This window comes from Sciurus carolinensis, chromosome 10 (genome assembly GCF_902686445.1).
Source record: "Sciurus carolinensis chromosome 10, mSciCar1.2, whole genome shotgun sequence".
Taxonomy (NCBI): domain Eukaryota; kingdom Metazoa; phylum Chordata; class Mammalia; order Rodentia; family Sciuridae; genus Sciurus; species Sciurus carolinensis.
In genome coordinates this window covers 56,858,332-56,885,910 of record NC_062222.1, presented here as the reverse complement: position 1 = coordinate 56,885,910, position 27,579 = coordinate 56,858,332, and the positions used below count along the sequence as shown (strand labels likewise).

General features: G+C 38.5%; 1 protein-coding gene and 1 pseudogene across 1 annotated transcript in view; both read right to left on the bottom strand.

Annotated features, from left to right (window-relative positions):
* Positions 1–2,130: 2,130 nt before the first annotated feature.
* LOC124994203 (replication factor C subunit 5-like) lies at positions 2,131–11,371 on the bottom strand (annotated as a pseudogene).
* Positions 11,372–18,837: 7,466 nt separating this feature from the next.
* The window catches only part of LOC124994703 (alcohol dehydrogenase 1-like), a 46,702-nt gene continuing 37,960 nt past the window's right edge, over positions 18,838–27,579 (bottom strand). The window contains exons 11-12 of the mRNA XM_047566918.1: positions 23,567–23,705; positions 18,838–18,992 (exon numbers count right to left, since the gene is read on the bottom strand). Of these exons, the coding sequence (XP_047422874.1) occupies positions 18,968–18,992; positions 23,567–23,705 (164 nt within the window). The 3' untranslated portion in view covers positions 18,838–18,967. The remainder of the gene's footprint in view (positions 18,993–23,566; positions 23,706–27,579) is intronic.

Below are 27,579 nucleotides of genomic sequence, written 5' to 3'. Positions count from 1 at the left end.
CATGAGGAGAGGAAGGAAAAAGGGATCTGGAAAATGTGGAAAAAGGAAACCCCCAAGAGAGCACCAATTTTTAAGTGTATACTGTGTTGTTATTACCTATGGTCACCATTATAAGAAATAGCTCTATCTTGAGGTATTTTCTAATACTATTTTTTAAAATTAAATTTTTTTTTATTTTTACAGACTGCATTTTGATTCATTATACACAATTATTTTTGAAATCTTCTTTGATCTGAATAGGTTTGAATAAGTTATTAAATTTCCACATATTTGTGTATTTTCTCACTTGTTTCTATTATTGACTAATCTTTCCATTTCTATATAATCAGAAAAGATTCTTGGAATAATATCAATCTTTTAAAATTTGTTAAAACTTTTTTGTACATAGCATGTGATTTATACTGAAGAATGTTCTGTGTGTAGTTGAGGAGAATGAGTACTCTGTATCAGTTGGATGGATCGTTTTGTATAAGGTTTGGTACATTTGACCAGTATATTATTCAATTTTGCTATTTCTTTATTAATTTTCTTACTGGATGACCTATCCATTATGGGGTATGAGGTATTGAATTCTCTTACTGTTTTTGTATTGCTGTATTTCTGCCTTCAGATTTGCCAGTGTTTGCTTTATGTATCTAGGTGCTTTGATGTTGGGTGCATGTTTACAATATGTCTTCTGGGTGAATTGACCTTTTATTATTATGAAATGCCCTTTGTCTTTTTGACTTAGAGTCTATATTTTGTCTGATGTAAGTGTAACTACTCCTTTTATCTTTTGGTTACTATTTGCATGAAATGTCTATTTCCATCTCTTCATTTTCAGCCTATGTATGTCCTTAAATATAAGATAACTCTTTTGTACATGGTATATAGCTGTACCTTTAAAATAAAGTCCATTCCACCACTTTATGCCTTTTGATTGGAAAGTTTCACCTATTTGCATTTTAAGTAATTATTGATAGGGGTTTTTTTTGTCATTTAAAATTTTCAGTTTTGTAATTCTCATGTTCTCTTCTTGTACTTCTTTGTGGTTTAAGGATTTGTTTTGCATGACATGCTTTCTTTTCTCTTTATCTCTTGTATATATACTGTGCTTCTTTTTATACCATGCTTTTATTTTTGTGATTGTTATGGGACTCACATCAAACATTTTATTTTGACAACAGCTTAACTTCAAGCTGGGCATGGTGGTACATGCTTGAAACCCCAGCTACTCAGGAGGATGAGGCAAGGTGATTGCCTGAGCCTAGAAGTTCAGGATCAGCCTGAGAAACAAACAAATCCAAAAATCTTAACTTTGGTCACATAAACTATGGGCTGTTATTTTTTATTTTTAAAATTTTTTTGTAAGGAACAGCCTAAAAGAAAGTTTATTCAGTGATAACAGAGACAAGTCAGCATTTGCACAGCTGGCTAAGGAAGAAGCATCACTTGTGGTAAGCACCAAGCCAGCTTTAAAGCAAAACTGTAAACCAGACCACTGTGTCTACCATCAGTCCTTTGAGAAGGTCCAGGTATAAGGATGGCCTTTATCTAACAAGCCCTTCCAATGGCCTCTGAGGGCACAATTCAGAGGCTAGCTCTGTATTTAAAATTCAAGTTTTTTTCCTTTTTGTCCACACCATTGAGAACTGTTAATAATTCTGCAAGAGGAGGAAACAAAGAGATTGGTTTTTAAAGTGTTCACTGTTTTATAAGAATCTAACGTATGGACCAGAAAATTAGCATTACTGTTTATAAAGTAGACAATGCCAAATATTAGATTCATAAACTTTGGAGGTCAGTACTTTTGAGTTGAAAGACACTTGGACCATATTAGATTTGAAAGTCTCATGCTACAGACCAAAATGGGGTAGACCAGTTTGCAGTTATCCAAGAAACTAAAGGGTAAAAATATTTTTAAAAACTGTGATAAGATAGGTATACATTAAAATTCTTCTCTATATCAGTGTTTGAAACAACCACAGACCTAGTACTTTTTAAAGATCTGCCCTTCCACACCTGGACCAGAGTTTTCCAAGACATGGGCTGACTGGCTTCATCCCACAGCCGCCCTTGAGCCTGTGAGTGAGTCCCCTGTTCTCCAGTCAGCAATGGGCCCTGAGACCTGGAGAAGAGGATTTGGAGCATCTAACCTTCTACAAGGATCAGGTCTCACGTGACCTGGAAAGCAGCAATGAGGGAACTCAGCTGAATCTTCTCACTGGTGCCAACAGAAAGCCTGTACTCAATGTCTGCCATTTTGGTCAAATGAATGTATTTGAACTGAGGATGGAAAGTGCACTCTGCACAGACAAGTGAATCTGGGTCAGGATGTCATGCAATGCCAAACCCTTCAGGGTTTTCAACTCCATGATACATCTGTAGGCTGTGGTGAAGTCCTGATTCGACATCCAGTACAGAATGTTGGCGAATGTTGAGTGGGTGCCCTGTGCAGGTGTAGACAGTCTCCTTGGTCACCTTCCCAAAGGCCATACTGGTGCTCTGCCAAATATCCAGGGCCCTTCGCATATCTCCGCTGGAGAGAGTAACAGGGCTTTCATTCCATCTTCACTTATATCAGCTTCCTCTTCTTCCACGACATATTCCAGGTGGGGAACCATGAGTTCAGGTATCAGGGGACCAAACTGCAACCTCGTGCACCGAGACTGCAAGTCGGGGATGATCTTCGACAGATGTTGGGGTCTTAAGCCCCCTTGCTCTTCTCGACCAGCGACAAGGGAAGGAGACACTCCCCAACAAGGTCAGACCGGGATAGGTAAGGCCGACTGACCGCCCGCTCCCAACCCTCCCGGTGGAGGACAATCAGACGCGACAGGGAGACCCGTCACAGCAGGAACTCGTTTATTGAGGAAGTCACACAGCTTTTATGTAGGGTGGGGGCTAGGCGGGAACCAATCAGTTTAAAGGTCAGCAAGACAGGGGGTTTCATGCAGGCAAGAGTCCCATTGGACTATATGGCAAGCAAGCTGATCACGTTCACGGCACTGTTGTTAACCAATCCCTGACGGTGGTCCGGTTTATCGTCATTAACTATTAAAACCGCCTTTGAGGCCTTGATCCTGCTCACTCACCAGGAAGTAAGGAGTCAGCCTGAGTTAGTTAAAGTGTCATTAGTCCCAACACATCCCCTTTTTTGTTTTATATTAAGGGTGTATCTGTCTTAGGTTGCCCCTGGGAGGGTCTTACCCATCAGGGAACATTACCCTAGCAGTTTGGGGGTCCGCCTTACTCAAAGGTGTGCCTGTCTTAGGTTGTCCACGGCAGAGCAACATCCTTACCCGTCATTGGACAATGAGGCTCTAGCCCTCATTTCCTGTCTTAGGTCGGTATGAGCTCCCCATGAATCTTACCCGTCATTGACTACCACCTTAGCACTTCAGGTGGGCCCCTCAGGAGGAGCAAGACTTAAGGGAGAGACACTTAGACCCCAGTGTCCTGATATGAGTGATCCATGATCCTATAGGGCTCCCAATCATCATTATGAAGGGTGGTATAATGCTGTAGGACCACCATGAGCTGCACAGACTTAGCCTGGCTTTTCAGTAAATGGATAAGCTTATTGATTATGCAAGGCCCAAAGGTGAACACAAGGATAATGGTGATTAGCAGTCCCCTAAGCGGGAGGAGGTAGGGGAGCCACCCATGTAACCCAGTCCAGAGGAAATTAGAGTGGAGCTCACTCCTACGATGTTCCAGATCTTCTTGTAGGTTTTTGATTTTATCTCGTACAATGCCAGAGCGGTTGGCGTAGAAACAGCACTTCTCACCAAGGAACAGGCAAAGCCTTCCTTCCTTCGCCATTAGCAGATCCAAACCACAACGATTTTGCAGGACAACAGCGGCCAAGGAATCAAGTTGAGCCTGTAGATCTAAGATGGTAGAGCTGCAAAGTGCAATGTTAGGAGCTCTGTGTAGCTCTCAAGGAAGTCCACTGTCCAAAGTCATGAGGTCAGAGACCCCAATCTTAATCACTGTTGTCCCATTTTTGCTACTGCGCATTACACTCTTTTTAAATGTCATTTTAAGCAGTTTACATATATTGACTTCTGAGTCTATATGAACATTAGTTAACACAATTTAACATTATATCTAAAACATGAATTAAAGAAATGCTGAGAGAGCTTTTAACTTTCCTTTTGTGTGGCAAAATGTTTTATGTTTCACAATATTAACCTTTAAACAAATCAGGCTCTAACCTTTAGAAACACATTTACACTTAAAATTTTCTCAGTGTAATAAGTAACAAATTTTACATATACCCTATCCTGTAATAGAACATTAAATGATAGAAATAAATCCCCAATAAAATTTACTCTATATAAGTTTAAAATTAACATTACAGACAAGTTTAATCTGGAGAATAGCAGCTTGATAAATTTCCTGCTTTAAAAACTTGTATACCTGGAAAATATGAACACATTTAATATACAAAGAGTAGTACAATACTCTAACAGTTTAACCATAATTGTATACCCCAATGTTTCTGAATTTAGATAAATTACTCTATTTTAACAAGATTAAATATTTTGTTATTTATAGTACTCTAATTGAAACAGTTGAAACTTTTGCTACCCTTCGTATATAGAATTGTATCTGTTAGGACATAACTCTTAGTAACCTTGTTTTTAGTTTAGTGATGACACAAAACAATTTTCTCTACAAACACATTTGAGTAATCCCATGCATGTCAATTCTAATTCACTTATTTTCTTAAAAAAAAAAACCAAGATATTAGACAAGTGTCCTGAACAGTATTTGCCAGCTTTTTCTTGTTGGAGGAAAGTCCTAGAAAAATTGATGTTAGACATTTTATAAACATCAACATTATATTAGTTTGACCACCTAGAGACTTGCAAGTTATTTTCAAGACATTTTACTTCTATTAGTTTACCCAATTTAAATTGAACCTCTTTAAATCACGTGAATTAAAAATATTTGGATCCATTTTTAAATTTTAATTTTAGGAGCGCTCAGTTTTGGTACAAACAAAACATGACATCAGACAGCATGACATACACATAACACAAAATCAAAGGCCTTGAAACTTTATAGGTGAATCTCCATTGCAATGTAACAGATGTTCAAAAACTCTAGTTGAATAAAAAAATAGAACTGATCAAAAAAGTCATGAGCTCAAAAAAAAAAAAATGTAGAATTCAAAAAAAAACAAGAGTCCTGGAAAAATGATACGGCTGTTAATTACTTTAGGAAGGACCATAAAATTTACTTTTGCTGGAGTTCAGGTAAGACTTTTTGCTCTTTTTTTTTTCTTTTCTTTTCTTTTTTTTTCCTTGGGTTTGAAACCGGTCTCCTACTGAGCCTTCAGGCTTTCTCTATTTACATTTCAATGTAAGCCTTGACTGAGATCTGGATCTGAAAGGGGCTAAAATGTTCCAGCAGAAACTTGAGGCCTAGGGCATTTTAACCCTCATTCCTGGTTAGTAATCAATTCAGGTTTGGATGCAGAAAATTGTGAAATAATTATCTCCCAATACTTGTGGGGACTGGGGCTGCTATATCATACTCCTTACTAGGACATGCCACTGACGGTTGGGCTGGTTACTCCCTCCACACCGGTATATGTGGGACCTTGTGGCAGGAGGACTAGGTGGGCTGGGTTGGGGAATGGAAGCAGAAACAGCTGAGTCGAAGTTGGAGGAGGAGGAGGAATTTTAAAATACTTGCAGTAAACATACCTCAAGAGGGTGTGCTCTTGGGTGAATTATATTGTTCTGGTTGATGGTATTTGAGGTTGCTGGTGGGCACCCAGATAGGGTTTGGTTCTCCAATTGGGAATACACATCCAAAACCTCTGCCAGTACTTATTAGTGGATCAGGACCACGCCAGCATTCAGTTAATGGATCTTTCCATTCAACTTCAACTTTCAGGTAAGGCACCTGATTGGCCCAGTGTTGTTGGAAGGCAGTTAAAGGCTGATTTTTTGAGAAATTTAAAATATTTAATGTAAGCATTGGTGTTCTTAATTGATCATGGGAGTTATTTTCCCCTTTTTGTTTTATTAGTTGATTTTTTAAAGTTTTATTATGTCTTTCAATTATGGCTTGTCCTTTTGGATTATATGGGATTCCTGTAGTGTGTTTAATATGTCAATTGTTGAAAAATTCTTGTAATGATTTACTTGTAAAACAGGGTCCATTATCCATTTTGATTTGTTGAGGCAAGCCTAAAATGGCAAAACATTGTAAGAAATGGCTTTCAGCGTGCTTGGCCTTTTCACCAGAGTGAGCAGTGGCCCAGCAGGCATGGGAGTAAGTATCAATAGACATGAATATATATTTTAATTTTTCAAATGGTGCATAATGAGTTACATCAGTTTGCAGATAATGTTAGGTTTTAGACCTCTGGGGTTTACCCCAGGGGATTGGAGAGGTGGAACCTGTAAGAAAGGTAGGCAAGATTTGCAGGTTCTTACAATCTTTTTTAAGTCCTTTGTGGGGACCAAAGGAAACTTATGATGTAACCCTCTCCAATTTAAATGGGTCAGGTCATGAAGGCCTTGGGCTAGTTGTAAGTCCTGTTGAGGTTGGGCCGTAGCTATTGAGGTCCCTGATGCGGCTAACTGGTTGGCCATAGCATTGCCTTGTGCAAGGGAGCCGGGTAGATTTTGATGTCCTCTTAGATGCTGTAAGAATATGGGTTCAGCATGTTCATTTAACAAGGACCATACCTAGATCATCAAGGGGGTAATAGGATTTTTATCTAACTTGATATATGAAGAGACCAATGTAGGTTGCAGGTTTACCACATATAGGCTGTCTGAGAAAAGATTCATGGGTTCTTGTACTTGAGTTAGGGCCATAGCAATTGCATATAACTCCTTAAATTGTGCTGACCCAATAACTGGTTCAAAATGGGTAATTACTTCCTGTTTCACTAATCTGGGAGGCGGGGGTAAATTACAACAGCAGATCCCTCTTTTCCTCCATCTGTGAATACATATACAGCTTTAGGGAGGGATTTAGTGGAAAAAAGTATAGGGGTGCCCATTTTAGTTTGAAAATGAGGACACCCATTTGGTTGACCCATAATGGCAATCAATCTTCCCTAAGAAACCCTCCAATACACAGGATACTCTATTGTTATTCCTTTGAACCCATTCAAAATCTGACAGACGATAGGGCACTGTCAAAACATTAGGCTCTTTTCCATAGTGCCTAAGGGCAGTATCCCTGCCTTTAATTATAAGATTAACCACTTGGTCTAGGTGATCGTAGACCCTAGGAGCCGCCCCTATGACTATGTGTATCCATTGAAGGGGCTCTGCCCACTGAGTTATGGCTGCAGTGGACAGCTGAGAACTGGGGAGAATCCAGAGGCTAGGGGTCTTCAGGGCGGTATGGAGACAACCGGGTAGAGTTAAGGGTTGCTTGTATATTTTGGAGTATATGTTGATGGTCTTGAGTTAGGGTAATAATGTTTGTTGGATCTTTGTCCTATAGCAGGTCAAAGAGAGGGAGAATGTCCTCCATAGAGATAGGAAGCCATGACCTCAACCAATTAAATTCCCCTAATAATTTTTGTAAATCAACCAAGGAATAGGAAGATTGGAGGAGTAATTGTGGTTTAAGGGGACAAACAGAATCCAATTTATGCTCAGTTCCCAGTATCTTGAAGGGAGGGACGGTTTGGACCTTATCATTAGATATATGTAGTTCTCCTCTCTCCAGAAGGCCTTGGAGTTCTTTGTATGCTGAGCTTAGTTGTAGGGCATTAGTGGCTCTTATAATAATGTCATCCATGTAAATATACAAAGTAATTTGTGGCCTTTTTCATAGGGGTTGAAGGAGCTCAGAAACAAAATGTTGACAAAATGCAGGGCTATTTGCCATGCCTTGAGGTAGAACCACCCATTCATAACGTTCATCTGGTCCTTGGTAATTGGTAGAGGGCGCTGAGAAAGCAAACTTCTCACAATCGTCTGGGTGGAGTGGTATTGAGAAGAAACAATCTTTGTTATCAATAACAAGAAGTAAGAGATCTCTTGGGATAGAGGGGATCCAGGGAAGACCCCTTAAAGGGGTTCCCACTGGAACCATACAACTATTAATTTTCCTGAGATCCTGAAGCATTCTCCATTTTCCTGATGTTTTTTGGATGACAAAAACTGGACTATTCCAGGGGCTTAGAGATGGTCTGATATGACTTAAGGTTAGTTGTTTTTGTACAATATTTCTTAAATGTTGAAGTTTATTTTGGGATAATGGCCACTGTTCCACCCATATTGGGGGACCTGGGAGCCATTGAATGGCTGGCGTTATTGGAACAGTGGCCCTTAGGATTGGGGGTGAGGCTTTACCCGGGGAGCTGGGACCTTCTGCCTAGATGCCTCAAAAAGAGGGTCTCCTCTGTAATTGCTAAAAGGGCCAGATAGATTAAATTGTTGTTCATATTCCTCTTGCTCAAGGAGGTCATCATACACTGCCTTGTGATCAGTTGTTATACAGACCTCTGCTTCCCCTAAGATATCCTGTCCTAGTAAATTTGCAGTAAGACCTGAGGCCACGAGGGGGCGCACGTCTCCCTGGGCACCGTCCACATCCTGCCATTTGAGCCAATCTTTGGTCTCTTCTGATTTAGTATTACCTTCTACCCCAAGCAACTGGGGGCCAGGAATCAACCTCCATTGAGGTGGAACTTCCTCCTTTCTTAACACAGTCCTATCTGCTCCAGTGTCGATGAGACAGCAGAATTTCTTTCCTGCTATAAAAATGTCCATTTTTGGCCTGACCCCGGGGACAATGGGAACAGTCCAATGTGCCTTAGGGGGTCTATTGGGGGAGAAACCTCCTTTGTGTGACAGGGCTGGAGGGTGTCCCCTGATTAGTTTAAAGTTTTCCCCTCAATGTCGAATTTAGATTTGCAATCCTTCTGTCAATGGAATCCCTTTCTGCATCTTGGGCAAGGCATTTTGGGGGTGGCCAGCCTTTGAGCTGAACTGGCCGGACTTTGAACTGAACCCCTAGAGCGTCTGGACAGAGCCTCAGAACACACCCGACCAGTGGGGCAATCCCTTTTGAAGTGGCCTGGTTGCCCGCAGCCATAACATACTCCTTTGCCCTTAGCCGCAACTGGTGACAAGGCTGCCATGAGAGCCTCAGCAAGTGAGGCAGTTTGGGCCTGTAGGGCTGCGACCAAGGATTGAGACTGATGCACTTGCGTGCCAATATCTTTGGTAGCCACTATCCACCTTCCCATGGAGCAATCTTTCATCCCTGCACAGGCCAATTTGTGATTGGTAGTCATTCCTTCCCAAACTAACATTTTAACAAATTGATCTCTTAGGGGCCCCGGAGGAAATTTTCTCTGAAGGCTTCTTTCTACCCTTTCAATGAAGGTTGCTAGGTCCTCAGTTGCCTTCTGGGTAATTCCTGCGATGGGGGTTCTGAGGGGTCCTCCTCTAGCTTTTTCCATGCCGCTAACCCTAGGGCTCTTACTTGTTCTTGACATGGGGCCGGGATGGCAGCCTGTAAGAGGCCAGTAGAGAATTGGTCACTGGACCCCGAGAGCATCCCATAAGTAACTGGGACAGGAGGGTTAGCGGACTGGTTCGGTTCAGCCTGAGCATGACATTCTTCATTAAAAAAGGCACACCACTTTAGATATAAAGGACCAGGAAGGACAGCTTTAGTTAGGTTCTTCCAATCCTGAGTGGTGCACTGCTGGTGGGCGAGGCCCTGGAGGATGGTTTCAGCCCAAGGGGAATTGGGCCCATCCTCTGAAACAGCTTTCTTTAGTTCCTTTAAATCTTGTGCCTCCCATGGGTACCATATAGCAGGCCGGTTACCCCCTGGGTTAGCATTTACTGGGAAGGCCATACAGGGAGGCGGGAGCGTAGAGTCATTACGTTCTCCCCCAGTATCATAAAATGGCCACAGGGAAGATTTCCCGCCATCAGGACAAGATGGTGGCAATGAGCCTCCCCGGGGCGGTAGTGGGCCTTCCCTATGTGTAGAGACTGGCTGCCCTCGTGTTTCCTCAACCTCAGGAGGAGCAGATGGAGATGGATTGGGTTCCTCATTAAAGGTCTCCCAACGTTGTTTACTATGTGGCAAGTTTCTGGAAGGAGATGCAACAGGAGGAGCCGGCGGGGAGCCCCCTTTGGAAGGTCCTGGAGAGAAGAAGGCCTTAAGGGCAGATAATGTAGGGTAGACTCCCAATGGGGGACCCTCCCCTAAACTGATTTCCCTCTTCCTAACAAGTTGTTCTACACGATCCCATGTGGACCAGTCAAAAAGATTAGCGGCAGGAAGCCAAGGAGCCACCCGAGTAAAGGTGTCCCAGGCTTTTTCCGCCTGTGTATCAGACCACTCAAGGCCCCCACTCTTCAGCATGAGTCTAAGAGCTGAGAGTGCAGGGTCACCATGTGTGGTGTGTGTTTGCCCCATCTTTTCAGGGACGCCTTACCTCAGAACTCGCTTGGCCCGATCTGCCGGTACTTTCGGTTTCGAAACTGCCTCTTCACTTTGGCTGCGGATCAGCCTTGAGGGGCTCGACGTTGGGCGCCAGATGTCGGGGTTTTAGGCCCCCTTGCTCTTCTCGACCAGTGACAAGGGAAGGGGACACTCCCCAACAAGGTCAGACCGGGATAGGTAGGGCCAACTGACCTCCCGCTCCCAGCTCTCCCGGTGGAGGACAATCAGACTTGTCAGGGAGACCTGTCACAGCAGGAACTCATTTGTGAGGAAGTCACTCAGCTTTTATGTAGGGTGGGGGCTAGGCGGGAACCAATCAGTTTAAAGGTCAGCAAGGCAGGGGGGGTTCATGCAGGCAAGAGTCCCATTGGACTATGTGGCAAGCACGAGCTGATCACGTTCACCGCACTGTTGTTTTCTAATCTCTGACGGTGGTCTGGTTTATCGTCTTTAACTATTAAAACCGCCTTGATCCTGCTCACTCACCAGGAAGTAAGGAGTCAGCCTGTGTTAAAGTGTCATTAGTCCCAACAGACAGATAGTTACAGATGAGGCAAAATCGGGTATTCTCAGTGAATTTCTCAATCACTTTTCTCAGGGCATCCTGGGCGTCTTGAGTCATGGCGTCAGCTTCATCCAAGATGACTAGACGAAGCCCTTTCTTAAATATTGTTCTTGTGCTGGCAAAGCTCAGGATTGGTCCCTGAACAATATCTGTTCCTCAGTCATCTGAAGCATTCAGCTCCAGGACCATTGTACAGCTGTTTAGCACAGGTTACAATGGTGGATGTCTTCTCTGTGCCTGGAGGGCAAAGCAGGTGTGGCAGTCGGTCTTCACTGATAGATTTCTGAATGGTACTCAGATGTCCTGATGAGAAGTGAGATCCCTCAGTGTTTGTGGCCAGTATTTTTCAGCCCAGAGCAGTTTCTTGATCCTAGTCCCCAGGGGCTCCTTGGAGGGGAGGCTTAGGGACCCAGTCGCCGCAATTGTCGGATCCGCATAAGACCTCCAGCCGCCGCCTGGACTGTTATTTTGTATGTATGTATGTATGTAAGTACGTAGGTATTTAGTGGTTCTGGGGAGAGAACTTAGGCCTTGCACATGCTAGCCAAGTACACTGCCCCTAAGCTATATCTCCAGTTCTTTTCCACTAATTTATATGTTTAATATTTTTAAAACATGCTTTGTATTTTCAGCTAATTAATTTTGCCCTTCCTTTGTTCATTTCTAAATATTTATTTTTGGATGTTGTTGAAAATGGGATTATTGTCTCAATTTCTTTGCAAGTGTATAGAAACACAATTGATTTTTATATAGTGATTATATATCTTCCAACTTTTCCCACAAGATTATTAGTTCTAATAGTTTTTAAAGTGAGTTCATTTGGATTATCTGTATGCACAAACATTTCATGTTATATAGAAATAGTTTTACTTCTTCCTTTCCGGTCCAGAGTCTTTTATTTCACTTTCTTGCCTAATTGCACTGTATAGAACTTTCACGCAGTTTTGAATAAAAGGAACAAAAGTATCTAACTCTGTCTTGCTCCTCACCTTAGGGGAAAGCATAGTCTTTTACTATTAAGTGTAGTGTTAACTCTGGATTTTTCATAGATAAACTTTTCAGTTTGAGGAAATTCCCTTACATTCTTCATTTGTTGAGAGTTATTTTTAAAAATTGTTTATTTGTTCTAATTAGTTACACGTAACATTAGAATGCATTTTGACACATCATGCATAAATGGAGGATAACTTTTCATTCTTCTGGTTGTACATGATGTAGAGTTACACAGGTCATGTAATCATATATGCACATAGGGTAATAATGTCTGATTCATTCTACTGTCATTCCTAACCCCATACCCCCTCCCCTCCCTTCACTCCCCTCTGTCTAGTCCAAAGTATGTCTAATCTCCCTGCTCCTTATTATGAATTGGCATCTGCATATCAGAAAACATTTGGTCTTTGATTCTTTGGGATTGGCTTATTTTGCTTAGCATAATACTCTCCAGCTTCATACATTTACTGGCAAATGCCATTATTTCATTCTTCTTTAAGGCTGAGTAATATTTCATTGTGTATATATGCCACATTTTCTTTATCCATTCATCTGTTGAAGGGCATCTAGGTTGGTTCCACAATCAAGCTATTGTGAATTGAGCTGCTATAAATGTTGATGTGACTACATCACTGCAGTATGCTGATTTTAAGTCCTTTGGGTATAAACTGAGGAACAGTATGACTGGGTCAAATGGTGATTCCATTCCAAGTTTTCTGAGGAATCTCCATATTGCTTTCCATAATGGTTGCACCAATTTGCAGTCCCACCAGCAATGCATGAGTATACCTTTTTCCCCACATCCTCACCAACATTTATTGTTACTTGCATCCTTGATCATTGCCATTCTGACTGGAGTGAGATGAAATCTTAGAGTAGTTTTGATTTGCATTTCTCTAATTGCTAGAGATGTCAAACATTTTTTCATATTTTTTGAGGATTTGCATTTCTTCTTCTGTGAAGTGCCTGTTCAGTTCCTTTGCCTATTTATTGATTGGGTTATTTATTATTTTGGTGTTAAGTTTTTTGAGTTCTTAAATATCCTGGAGATAAATGCTGTATCTGATGTGCATGTGGTAAAGATTTTCTCCTATTCTATAGGCTCTCTCTTCACGTTCTTGACTATTTCCTTTGCTGTGAAGAAGCTTTTTAGTTTGCATCCATCCCATTTATTGATTCTTGATTTTATTTCTTGTGCATTAAGAGTCTTGTTGAGGAAGTCAGTTCCTAAGCCCACGTGGTGGAGATTTGGCTCTACTTTTTCTTCTAATGTTAGGTATAGTGTCTCTGGTCTAGTGCTTAAGTTCTTGATCCACTTTGAGTTGAGTTTTGTGTAGGGTGGGTGATAGTGGTTTAATTTCATTTTGCTACATATGGATTTCCAGTTTTCCCAGCACCATTTGTTGAATAGGTTATCTTTTCTCCAATGCATGTTTTGGTGCCTTTGTTAAGAGATAACTGTATTTATGTGGGTTTGTCTCTGTGCTTTCCATTCTGTATCATTGGTCTATGTATCTGTTTTTCGTGCCAATACTATGCCATTTTTGTTACTATGGCTCTGGAGTATAATTTAATGTCTGGTATTGTGATGCCTACTGTTTCATTTTTCTTGCTAACACTTGTTTGGCTATTCTGGGTCTCTTATTTTTCCAAATGAATTTCATGATTGCCGTTTCTATTTCTATGAAGAGTTTCATTTGGATTTTAATGGAAATTGCATTAAATCTGTATAACACTTTTGGTAGTATGGCCATTTTGACAATGTTAATTCTGTCTACCCAACCAAGATTATGGGCAATCTTTCCATCTTCTAGGTCTTCTTCAATTTCTTTCTTTAGTGTTCTGTAGTTCTCATTGTAGAGGTCTTTCACCTCTTTTGTTAGGTTGATTCCCAAGTATTGTTTTTGAGACTGTCATCAGTGGGGTAGTTTTCCTAATTTCTCATTCAGAGAATTCATCACTGATGTGTAGGAATGCATTTGATTTATGGGTGTTAATTTTATTTATATCCTTCTACGCTGCTGAATTCATTTATGAGTTCTAGAAGTTTTATGGTGGAATATGTTGTATCTTCTAAATATAGAATCATGTCATCAGCAAATAGTTTGAATTCTTCTTATTCTATTTGTATTCATTTAATTTCTTCTGTCTAATTGCTCTGGCTAGAGTTTCAAGGACAATGTTGAATAAAAGTGGTGAAAGAGGGCATCCTTGTCTTTTTCCAGTTCTTAGAGGGGATGCTTTCAATTTTTCTCCATTTAGAATGATGTTGGCCTTGGGCTTAGCATATGTAGCTTTTACAATGTTGAGGTATGCTCCTACTATCCCTAGTTTTTCTAATGTTTTGAACACGAAATGCTATTGCATTTTGTCAAATGCTTTTCTGCATCTATTGAGATGATCATATGATTCTTGTCTTTTAAGTCTATAGATGTGATGAATTACATTTACTGATTTTGTTGAACAACTGTTTCATCCCTGGGATGAACCCCACTTGATTGTGGTGCATTATCTTTTTAATATGTTTTTGTATGTGATTTGCCAGAATTTTATTGAGAATTTTTGCATCTATGTTCATCAGGGATATTGATCTGAAGTTTTCTTTCCTTAATGTCTTTAATTGTTTTTGGTATGAGGGTGATGCTAACTTCATAGAATGAGTTTGGGAGGATTCCCTCCTTTTCTATTTCATGGTATAGTTGGAGAAGTACTGGTGTTAATTCTTGTTTGAAGGTCTTACAGAACTCAATTGAGAATATATCTGATCCTGGCTTTTCTAAGTTGGTAGGCTTTTGATGGCATCTTCTATTTCATTGCTTGAGATTCATCTGTTCAAGTTGTGTATGTCCTCCTAGTTCAGTTTGGATAGGTCATATGTCTCTAGAAATTTGTTGATGTCTTCAAGATTTTCTATTTTATTGGAGTATAATTTTTCAAAATAGTTTCTGATTTTATTCTGCTTTTCAGTAGTGTCTGTCGTGATATTTCCTTTTTCATGATGAATTTTAGAATTTGAGTTTTCTCTCTTTTTCTCTTTGTTAGCATGCCTAAGAGTTGATCAATTTTATTTATTTTTTCAAACAAACTTTTTGTTCTGTCAATTTTTGAATAATTTCTTTTGTTTCAATTTCATCTATTAAGCTCTGATTTTAATTATTTCTTTGTCTTCTACTTCTCTTAGTGTTGATTTCTTTCTAGGACTTTGAGATGTAATGTTAGGTCATTTATTTGTTGACTTCTAAATCTTTTAATGAATTAGCTCAATGCAATGAACTTTTCTCTTAGTACCACCTTCATAGTGTCCCAGAGATTTTGATAGTTGTATTGAGTATACTCATTTACCTCTAAGTATTTTTTAAATTTGGTCCCTGTTTCTTCTTCTATTTATTCATCATTCAGTAGCATATTATTTAGTCTCCAGGTGTTGGAGTAGCTGCTACTTTTTATTCTGTTGTTGATTTCTAATTTCATTCCATCGTGATCTGATAGAATACAGGGTATTATCTTTATTTTTTATATTTGCTAAGAGTTGTTTTGTGGCAAAAGATATGGTCTGTTATTAGAGAAGGATTCATGTGCTGCTGAGAAAAAAGCGTATTTGCTCATTTTGGATGAACTATTCTATGTATGTCTGTTAAGTCTAAATTATTGATTATATTATTTAGTTCTATAGTTTATTTGTTTAGTTTTGGTTTGGAATATCTGTCCAGTGGTGAGAGAAGTGTGTTAAAGTCACTTAGTATTATTGTGTTGTGGTCTATTTGATTCTTGAAATTGAGAAGGTTTTGTTTGATATATGTAGATGCTCCATTGCTTGGGGCATAAATATTTATGATTGTTATGTCTTGTTGATGTATAATTCCCTTAATCAGTATGAAATGTCCTTCTTTGTCCCTTCTGATTAACTTTGGACTGATACGAGAATGGATATTCTTGTTTATGCAATCCATGTGAGTGATACTCTTTTTTCCCCAAGCTTTCACCTTCAGTCTTCTATTTCATTACTTTGAATGTCTTTGTCAATGAGGTGAGTTTCTTGGAGACAGCATGTTGTTGGGTCTTGTTTTTAAATCCAATCTGCCAGTCTGTTTCTTTTGACTGGTGCGTTTAAGCCATTAATGTTCAAGATTATTTTTAAGATATGATTTGAATTCCTGGCCATTTTGGTTTATTTCTAATTTTTAATTTGAATTAGTTTCTACTTTGACTATTCCTTTAGTGACATTCCTCTCTTTGCTGATTTTTACTTTTTTTAAAATTTCATCTTCATGGAATATTTTGCTGAGAATATTCTGAAGTACAGGCTTAATCTGAAGCTTAATTTGCTGAATATAGCATTCTTGGTTTGTACCCATTTTCTTTCAGAGCTTGGTATATGTTATTCCACAACCTCCTAGCTCTGAGGGTCTGAGTTGAGAAATCAGCTGACATCTGAAATAATTTTTCTGTATGTGTAATCTGATATTTTTCTTTCATGGTCTTTAAAATTCTATCCTTATTCTGTATGCTAGTCATTTTTGCTATAATGTGCCTTGTAATTGTGTACATTATGTGTCCTGTAAGCCTCTTATATTTGATTTTCCATCCATTCTTTATATTTGGGAATTTTCTGATAGCATTTCTTTGAGTAGATTGTGCATGCATTTGGTTTGTATCTCCATGCCTTCATCTATCTTGATAAATCTTAAATTTGGTCTTTTGAGGTTATCCCATAATTTTTGAAAGTTCTGTTCATGGTTTCTTAATGTCTTCTCTCCCTGGTCAATTCTATTTTCAAGGTTATATGTTTTGTCTTTATTGCCTGAGGTTCTACCTTCCAAGTGGTCTAGTCTGTTGGTGATGCTTTGTATTGAATTTTTAATTTGCTTTGTTTCCTTCATTTGAGGATTTCTCCTTTCCCCCCCGCCCGAATCTCTGATTCTTTATTGAAGTGATCTTTCACTCCCTGTATTTTCTCTTTGATTTCACTCCTTATTCCACCCTTTATTTCACAGATCAGTTTAACTATGTACATTCTAAACTCCTTTGGATTGGATTATCTTGGTTTGCTTCAGGCCATTTTTTCCCTTGCTTTTTCATGTTATTTGTGTGTCTACCCATCTAAGAGTATGAATCTGAAGCAGTAGAGTTTCTACCCTGTGGTCTTATAGTGTCCCTGAAGGTTTCTGGTATCTCACTGTTCAGGGAGAGAAAAATAATGACAATCAATGCAAACCATTTACAGCATTAAGCCAAATAGTTCCTTCTATGATGTCTACAATGTTAATTATCACAATAAACATAAATGACATTATCAATTATTTCCTACAATAAAAACTGCAAGTTTGCAAAAGAGTTTACAAATTCAAATGGTGGACAGGGAGAGAACAGAAGTGCTGTAGGTTGTAATGATTATGAGTGAGGAGGAGAGAAGTCATAAGTAAAAGATTGAAGAAAGAATGAAAGAGAAAACAATAAAGATTGGTTGTTAGCAGAAGAAAAGAGATAATCAAGGGATGCAGGAAGGAGAAAAAATATACATAAAGTAAAATTTTTAAAAATAAAAATAAAAGAATACAAAACAAAACTAAAATATACTGATCTAACATCTTAGTTTACAAAAACTAATCCATGTAAAGTAACTGGCTTAAAAATGCTAGAAATGAGAAGAAATATGAAACTGTATAAATTTCCATGTACCATCAAGGTCACAATTAAATGGAGAAAAAGAATTTAAAAAAAAAAGAAAATATATCTTGATTAAAAGTTAAGGAATTCTTCTGTTGGAGTTCAAAAGATTCTCGGCTTCTTTTCTCAGAAGTTTTAGGTGGGGTCATCTGGAGCATGATGCTCCACCCTCTGGATGGCTGGAGTGAGAGGGTAATCCTGTAAGGGGAATTCCTGGAGGCTGGGTTTAGACTCAGGTGGGTTCAGGCTCTTTGCTGACTGCCAATTGGTCTGGAGATTTTAAATCAGTGCACCTTCAGTGCACCTTTGCTAGTCCATGCTGGAAGACTATACCCCAGGGACCTCTCCTGGGTTCCACTCATGTAGTGGGAGTCAATTCTTAGTCCCCTACAGCATATGCGGACCCCACATTTCCTGGTTTCATTGAATTTCCTACCAAAATGATTTTCATGTAATGTAGTTTTTAGCTAAAAGTAGTTCCAAAGATCCATTTCTTTTTTATCCTTGTGTCTGTAATATTGTTAAATATTGAGTGGCAATTTTTTTTTGCCCAAATTCTGCCAATTATCCTTCTTTCATTTCATTGTTTTCAGTTGCCAGAATTAGCACACCCAGACTGTACCCAATTTGGGACACAATGACCCTAGTGATCAATGTGGCATATACCTATTCAAGCAGAGGAAATGAAACAGAGAAAGGGAATGTCTTAGGTTCTCTGCCCATGGAAGAACAGCATACTAAAGATAAATGAAATATATTAATTTTTGTTGGCAAAAGACTGTTAGGCAGCTTTACCACGTTTGAAGCAATCACCCCCCTGCCAGCCCGACTAGGAAAATCTGACCCAATGCATATCAAGCTCAAACTCAAAACAATTAGCCATCTCTCTTCCCAGTACTTGCCCAAGAAGGCAGACCATCAGTTTAGTTCTTTATGAGACAAGTCAACTGAGTGACATATGGAACTGTGGGAAGCATACCATATTATAAATGGGGTTTTAATAAATATAAGCTGAATTGAGACCCATATAAAATAAAACAAATTTAAAGTGAGATTGTTAGCATGGCTAGGAGATAATTTTTAAAAAAATTAATAATCAGTTCATTTCTTCTCTTCAAGACTTAGGCAGAAATGAGGACATCAATTTCAAAATCATTAATTTTATTAGAATAGTTTCATTAAAATTCTAGAAGTACACTCTTTCAAATTTTGCTCTTTATGTATTGCAAGTAAATAATCAGAGGTGAAGAAGCACAAAGTAGCATTACTAAGGATGCTCATACTTCCTCTTCATCATCTGGGGTCTCAAAACAAGAGGACACAGCGGATGCTGAAACACAAAGCATTAAAATATTGAAATGACCAACTTGCCTGCACAAATACAGGTAGTAAAAACTAGTTATAAGATGTGTATTCAAAGAGAGATGTCCACTTGCCCCCACTTCTTATCTCTATATTTATTTTCTCCCCTCCCCCTAAAGACATAAGAAAGCGTCTCTGGAATTAAGTTCAGTGGGTGACTGGCAATCATGGGATCTGATTTTAGTAATGAGAAGCGGAGACAATAAGTCAAGAGAGGACTTTGAATAGTCATCTCCTTTGAACCCACAGTTGCAGGGTTCACTTCACTCTGTGATTTCCAAGTCTAACCATATGATATTGCTATGCAGTCTTTAGCTGGCTACTTGTTGGTCTGGTGGGAAACGGAGGATTCCCATGGCCCCTTTCCATTTTCTAATCATGAATGACTGCATGAGGACAATCATTGTCATGAGGACAATTCACATGTCAGCGTCTTTCTTTTGGTCCTTATCTCCTGTTGGTCTTCATCTCCTGTGGTATTATGTCCTTACTTTATTAACTGTCAAAATGTTTTCTCTGTCAGGAAGAACAATATACATTATACATTGTATACAATATACATTATACATTGTACATTAGATTTCCTAGATGTGTGCAGTATTCTTTTGTTTTGTTTTGTTTTTGTGGTGCTGGGAATTGATACCAGGGCCTTGTGCATGCAAAGCACACACTCTCCCAACTGAGCTATATCCCCAGCCCAATGTGTGCAGTATTCTTAGTCCACTATTCTAATGTATTTGTATTAGGGATATTTGCTTGTTATTCCAGGTTCTTACTTATTAATTCATTTAAATAGTTTTTTTTCAAACTGAGCAACTTTTACATTTAAAAAGCATTGTATTTGATGAGAGGGTTATAATTAGAAATGTGATATTCAAGAATTCATCAGACAAATAACCATTCAGATAATTACAATGTAGTATTTTACATGTTATCATGGGGGAAGTAGAGGGAAGAATGGGAGCAGAGCAAAAACATGTAGCTTAGAATTCTGGGAACTTGGAGGCCTTGTTGCACTGTGATTTGGACAATGTCTAGGAGGTGGAGACATGGAGTTTGGTTGGGGTGGGTATGGGCAGGGATGGGTGCTAGTATGAAGAACTATAAGTGAAAGCACAAAGAAACCACTCTGGACATGGGAATTCATGCAAGAGATTTTAAACACTTAGAGGTGAATGAGTATATTGACACAACATATCAAAATCTCTGGGACACCATGAAGGCAGTACTAAGAGGAAAGCAGAGTATCTGCCCACAGGGTGAGAGAGAGAAAATGAGGGAGAGAGAGAGAGAGAGAGAGAGAGAGAGAGAGAGAGAGAGAGGTGGGGGAGAACGTGCAAGAGCAAGAGTGAGGGAGAGAGAGAGAGAGAATGGCAGTGGAGCCATTCTTAAGTAGTCGAATTTTGCAGGCTAATAACAAGGGACCAATGGCTGATGAGGAGGTTTGCGGGCTAACAATCTGGACCAATTACTGGCTAGGAAGTTCACGGGCTAATAATCTGGGTTGTAAACTGGTGCAGGGGAGGGAGAATAATGGCGGCAGCAAAATAGTGGATCTGATGCCAATAATAAGTATGAAGATTCAGAGGTAAGAGACTCTGATATCATTCTTTGAGGGGTAGAGTTAGGAGGAAGGATTGAAATAACCTCAAGGTAACTGAAGCCTTAAATGTATGGGTAAAATGATAAAATGTGAGCATAACATGGAAGATTCATGTAGAGAAAGGAGTAGTGAGAACCCAGGAGTATCTGCTCAGTTCTAACTGACTGTGTGATCCTGGAAAGACATTGTACTTCTTTGGTTCTTAATTTTATTCTCCACAAATGAGGGTGCCAATCAAGTGACTCAGAGCTTCCATCAACTCCTAACCTATAAAAATCTAAGCTCAAGAGGTCCCTCTGCACAAAGGTTTCTACAAATGGCTTGTTAGTGGGGTTGAGAGTTGTAAACACTGCTCTAGCCCAGAAGTCTTTGTATAAGCTACAGAGGCATGATCTATATCTTCTTTCCTCTGGAAAGTTCATTCAGGTCCTCATACCATATTTTGTTCTGCTACCATGCATACACTGCTAAAGTTAGGAAGAACAATGTTAGTTTTTTACCATCCATGCCAAAGTCTAATGTTTCTACTTTATAAATAATTATCAAGTCAATTCTAAAAAGTTAAATTTAAAAAGAAGTAACATTTCCTGATAGGCCACTTGAACAATGAAAATTGCTGGAGGTCTTTATAAATAAGATGATGAACTGCCTTTTTCCTGTGTTAAGTTCTGGAAGTAAGCTTCAAGGCAAGGAGGAAAATGCTTTAAAATTAATATCTAGGGCTTATTTGCAGTAACCACTTTTTAGAATTAATGTGAAGGGCAGAAGTGGCAGCTTTTCTGTTCTTTTTGTATGCTTGCAAACTCTGAAAAAGTTGTCATCCTATAAATAAAAGCATGCTCTCTATATTAGCAAAATGACTATCTCATTTATTAAAAAAATCATAATTGCATTATGCAATCCTGGCCACCAAAATTTTGGTGATTTGGTCTTTAATTTTTTTGAGAATACAACTTAAATCTACATGAAAGTCTGTATTATGTAAGCAGTCTTTTGTTTTTCTAGGACTAATGATAAATGGATTTTTGGGGTGGAATACTGGGATTGAACTCAGGGGCACTCCACCACTGAGCCACATCCCAAGCCCTATTTTGTATTTTATTTAGAGAATAAAATATTTTATTAGAGAATAAAATATTTTATTTAGAGAATAAAGTATTTTATTTGCTTAGCTCCTGGTAATTGCCGAGACTGGCTTTGAACTGGAGATACTCCTGCCTCAGTCTCCTGATCCCCTGGGATTACAGGTGTGTGCTACCTCATCTGGTATGATAAATGGATTTAAATACTCTTTTACTACTGGTGATCAGTGAAATGCATTTATTTGAATAGTATCTGGGTATAGGAGTGGAATGTTTAGCTATTTTTTTTTTTACAGGGAATTAATTAGGGGTCAATTTCAAACTTATATGACTCTGTTTGGGTCACACTGTTATAGGAAACATAGCCCTAGTCTCATTGCTTTGATCACTTTTGACAAGTGGTATCACAGAGCTGGAAATTGTCTTCAAGGTCAAACAACTCAACATCTGTATTTATCAGATCTTTGGATCTGAGTTAATTTCAGTCAATCCACTCAATGTACTTTAATAATTTCAACCAAACTATTATTGGTTTATGTCAATAACTGTAAGGTGGGGATTTCACAGCAATATCATATAGTTATGCTCAGGAAAGGCAAGATATTATCCTAGGGAAATTCAGTTTTCTTTAGGTGTAAAAGTTCTTGCACTTTTATTTTTGTTTCATGGAAAGTATTTTCATAGTCAAGACCTTTACATTTACTACTATATACAAGAACAAATTCTTCATTGCAAACTGAATTTTTCATTATTTACAATATATGCTTTTTGTTTTCTCTCCTTTGGGTTCTTGTATAATTTCTACACTGCCTTGTACTCTGATATTTACATTATAGAGCTACAAGTTCCCAAGACCAATTCAGTTGGAGACCTTCTTCCTAAGGGATCACCCTATTCTATTCAGTAAGACATGAGGTCTCTTTCTCCTGAATCTTGAGTTGAATTTTCTGGTGAGACATCACATCCAGCTCTACACTGCAATTATTCACGTATGCAGCATCTTACACTCCAGGGACCAACAGGCAATGACCTAAAGACAGTGATTAGATTTGCCAGTGTGTCTAGCATACACTCTTATTCTTAGGTGCTTCATGAATGTATGCAGATTGGAAATATTTCTGAAATGCCAAACAATAAATAAACTGTGATTGAAAATAAACCCATAAAAGCAGTATGAATTGTAGCTACTTAACTTTCTGGTGAAAGTTCATTTCAAAACTGCATTGGTCTTTTGAGTTTCCTAATCAAGTTACATTTTAATCACTCCATTATATATATATATATATATATATATATATATATATACACACACACACATATATATACCAGCACTTAAGCTAAAACAATGAAAGCTTTGTTAGAACATACTTTCACTTTGTTTTTTTAAATTTCTTTTTAATTGTTGATGGACGTTTATTTAATTAATTAATTTATTTGTATGTAGTGCTGAGAATCAAACCCAGTGCCTCACACATGCCAGACAAGTGCTCCACCACCGAGCCACAACCCCAGCCCCTCAGTGCTTTTTCTTACATTGGTCATTTTTATTTTTACATTTGATCTTCGTAGTGGTCTCTCAAGAGATGCGGGACCATTAGTCCCATTTTTTAAACAGGAGCAGTGGCACAGGTCAAGGCAGCCATTTGGGCTGCAGAGGGACTGAGTGGGTACAGACGCACAGCCCTTTTGTTGCTGGCGCCTAAACCATTTCTCACAGTTGCCCACTTTCATTGTTGATCTGAGCTTTCTCTTGTTTCATAAAATTTTGGGTAAAAGTCACGTGCAAGATACACAGACACAGACACACAGATGTGTATATGCATGCACACACACACACACACACACACAAATACTCACCAATGTCCAGCTTGGAACAATTCGAATGCCTTATTGATACTTTCAAAAGGGAATTTATGGGTTATAAGTGGGTCCGTATTGATCTTTTTTTCCATGTAGTCAGTTACCAGTTTAGGTATAGAGTCTCTGGTTTTATACTCTGTAGAAGGAAAGGACAAAAACAACAGACCTGAGAAATATAAAAACTAATGAAAGAATCCAACGAACGATTCATGTGTAAAATGGCAAAGGCATTCATGGGTGGTAGTAAGCTATTCACCTTTTGATCTTGTAGCTCAGAAACCATTGAAATTATTCAAGTTAATTCTAAAATTTCTGAGTTTACTTACTCTGTGTTCTGTTCCTTTTAGTTAAAAAACAAAACAAAACAAAACAACAACAATAACAAAAACAGAATAAAGACTGTGACCCATGATTTTCATGTCTTTTCTTCTGCCTCCTGACTGACCCTGGTGCTTCCTTGCATGGCTTTGCATGGGGTGAAGTCCTTTCCTCTTAAGAACTGTGAATAATATGCTCTTCTTTCAAGGCAATTACCTTTGTGTCTGCCATCCTACTATAGTTGATTAAAACAAATCCTGGGGTGGGGGATATATTTTCAAACACTAATGACATCTAGAAAGCATAAAGTTAAACCTAGAATCAAGGTCTTTATATTTCTAGCACAGTTCTTTATAGCCATTTAGAATTTTATTGAGGACTATTATGAAATGTTAATTAAGATGGGTTTAAATAAGTAGAACCCCGAAGGTTAAGGGTCCCGTGTTTCCTCTCATGTGGAAGCTAGAGAGTAAAAAGGTAAAAAAAAGATGGGGTTGGATCTCATGAACATCGAAGGGAGATTAGTAGAGAAAAGAGACCAAGAGCTGGGAGGTGGGAAGGAAGGGGGAAAGTGCTGGAGAGCGATATTGGCCAAATTATATTGTTATTTTGTGTATTGTGTGCAAGTACAAATATGTAACAAAAAAATCCCATCAGTATGTACAACTATAATGCACCAATAAAAAAATTTGGCGTGGGAGAAGATGGGGTTAAAAAGAAAAGTTGAACTCTTTAATAAAAAAGATAGCTGATATTCTTTATCAGAACCCTGGCTACAAAATTTTCTGTTGCTTAATATGTGTGTTAACCAGTTTCCCAATACTGTGCCTGAGATAACTAACTAATAAAGTTATCATTTTTCTGGAAGTTCAAGATTGGGGACGGGGAGGACATGACTTTGGGCCTCTAAGATGGCACTATAAGAGGAGCATGTGTTAGAAAAAGTTGCTTACACCATGAACCAGGAAGGGGGCAGAAGGAAGCTGGGGCCCCAGCGGAGTCCCTTTTGAGGGCATGCCCCCAAAAACCTAAAGACCTCCCAGAAGGCTCCACCTCTTATAGCTCCACAGCACCTCCCAATAGCATCACACTGGGAACCACGTCCATGACACATAGATCTTTGAGGGACATTCAACCTCCAAACTAGAGCAATAGGTCAATTGAACCAAAATATTGGGGTATAATTGGTATGCAAGATTTTTAGTAATGAAGAACTCTATCAATGTGAATGTAAGTAAAAGAAAAAGACCATTACAAATTTTTGCATCCAGTTTGAGAATTTTGTTGTGATTTTCTTGGTATATTTATATGTAGTGTAGGGGAAGGAGACATGGAAGATACCAATGTCAGAAAATGTGAATAAATTTCTCCGTAAGCCAAGGGATGATTCTGTGGTTTAGATATGATTTTAGTATGCCCCTCACATATTGACATTTAATCCCCAGCGTGAAGTGTCAAGGGAATAGAAACAATCTAATTATTGTGTTTAGGGTGGGGGCTTCTAGGAGACTATTAGGATTAGATAAGATTCTTAGGGTGGAAGCCCCATGATTGAATACTGGTGGTTTTATAAAAAGAGGGATATATATATAAAGATATATATATATAACATATATATATAATATATATAAATATATATAAATAAAATATATATAAAGATATATACATAGAAAGGGATATATATATATATATATACACATATATATGATAACTTCATATATATTTAAAGGTTTCAATTTAAGATTGGGGAGGGAAAGGACATTGCTTTGGCCCTCTAAGATTTCACTACATGGGGAACATGTGTTAGAAAAAAACTGCTTGCATACATATACGCTAATGTGCTCTCTGACTCTTTCCATATAATACCTTATATTTCCTTGGAACTCTACAGCAAAAAAGGCCATTGGCAGATGTGGGTCCTCAACTGTGGACCAGCACTGTGAGTTAAAACAGACCTCTTTTCTTTTTAAGTTACCTAGGCTCAGTTATTTTGTGATAGTAATAGAAAATGAACTACTATAGATGATTAGCAATGAAGAAAAATCAGCATCAATTTATGCTTAGGTATTCTTACCATCAATCTAATTACTTCTTAAATAGCTTATTTTTTGATTTATGTATTTTTAATTTGTTCTAATTCATTATACATGAGAGTAGAATGCATTTTAACACATCATACATAAATGGAGTATAACTTCTCATTCTTCTGGTTGTACATGATGTAGAGTTACACAGGACATGTAATCATATATGCACATAGGGTCATAATGTCTGATTCATTCTATCATTCCTACCCCCACACCCCTCCCCTCCCTTCAAGCCCCTCTGTCTAGTCCAAAATACTTCTATTGTACCCACCCCTGCCCTTATTGTGAGTTAGCATCCACATATCAGAGAAAGCATTTGGCCTTTGGTTCACTGGGATTGACTTATTTCACTTAGCATAATATTCTCCAGTTCCATCCATTTACTGGCAAATGCCATAATTTCATTCTTCTTTAAAGACTGAATAATATTCTATTGTGTATACATACCACATTTTCTCCATCCATTCCTCTGTTGAAGGGCACCTAGGTTGGTTCCATAGTTTAGCTATTGTGAATTGAGCTGCAAATAGCTTAATTTTTAAAATGAATTTTTACTCAAGTTGGAAAATTCAGACATCTTGACTTTCTAAAAGAGGAAAATTTTCTAATGGAAGGTAGGTTGATGGCAGTGTTTTCTCTAGTGTTTGATAACTGGGAACTAATCCAACTTTTAATTAGACAAAGCAGCAGTAAAGAATAAATGAAAGGGCACACATCTATTTTAAAACATCCTTCAGTTACCTTGTGTGCCTTCCTTCTCGTCATTTGTGGGGGTCAGCAAGCTATTGTTATCTTTGTTATTACTTTGAGTGAACACTTATGTTTTGTCAGCTTGTTTGTCAAGTGTCTTACCTGCAGTTTTTTCATTTAGTTCTCACTGTATTATATAAGAAAGAAACTATTGTTCAGCCCAGTTTTCAGATGATGGTGCTGGGAATTAAGGAGTTTAAATAACTTAAGTTCACATGCCTGTTAAATAATCTGACCATGTTTTTAAATTCCGTACCATAGTCCCCTCAGCTTAATCTAATTTATCTGAGCATTGTAACTAAAGCTAACTGTGCAATCTAGTAAGATAGACAGTAGTCACATAATATGGCCAGTAGGTCCTTTATTGGATACCATAGTCACAGAACATTTTCATTAGTGCAAAAGTTCTCTTAGACTTCAGTTCTTGGCAGCCTCCTGAGTGTGTGAGGTGTGATATGAGAGGAGACCGGAGATGCCTGGAGAAGAGATATGCACGTATGACCCCACGTTGAAGTTGTCTGTTTTGTTCTTAAAGAGAGAATTAGGCTGACTGTTGAGGTGAGAACCGAGAGTCAACAGAATGAGACTTTCCTCTAATCTTATTCTGTAGTGGGGAGTGGTCCAGAAACATACCATAGTTCTCCAACAATTATGAACTGTCAGGGTGCCAAGGAGTACTCTAAAATGTGACTCTTCTATTTCTGATCAATGATGTTAAGCTCAATCGCCTTTTGCTCCTATAGGTAATAAATACCTGTGCAGGAAGATAAAGGTGTGCTTTCCTATTTTTAATACCTTATTTTTCCTATGTTCCCTCCCTTACATTTCTTGCCAGTGACCATGCAGGATGTGTAT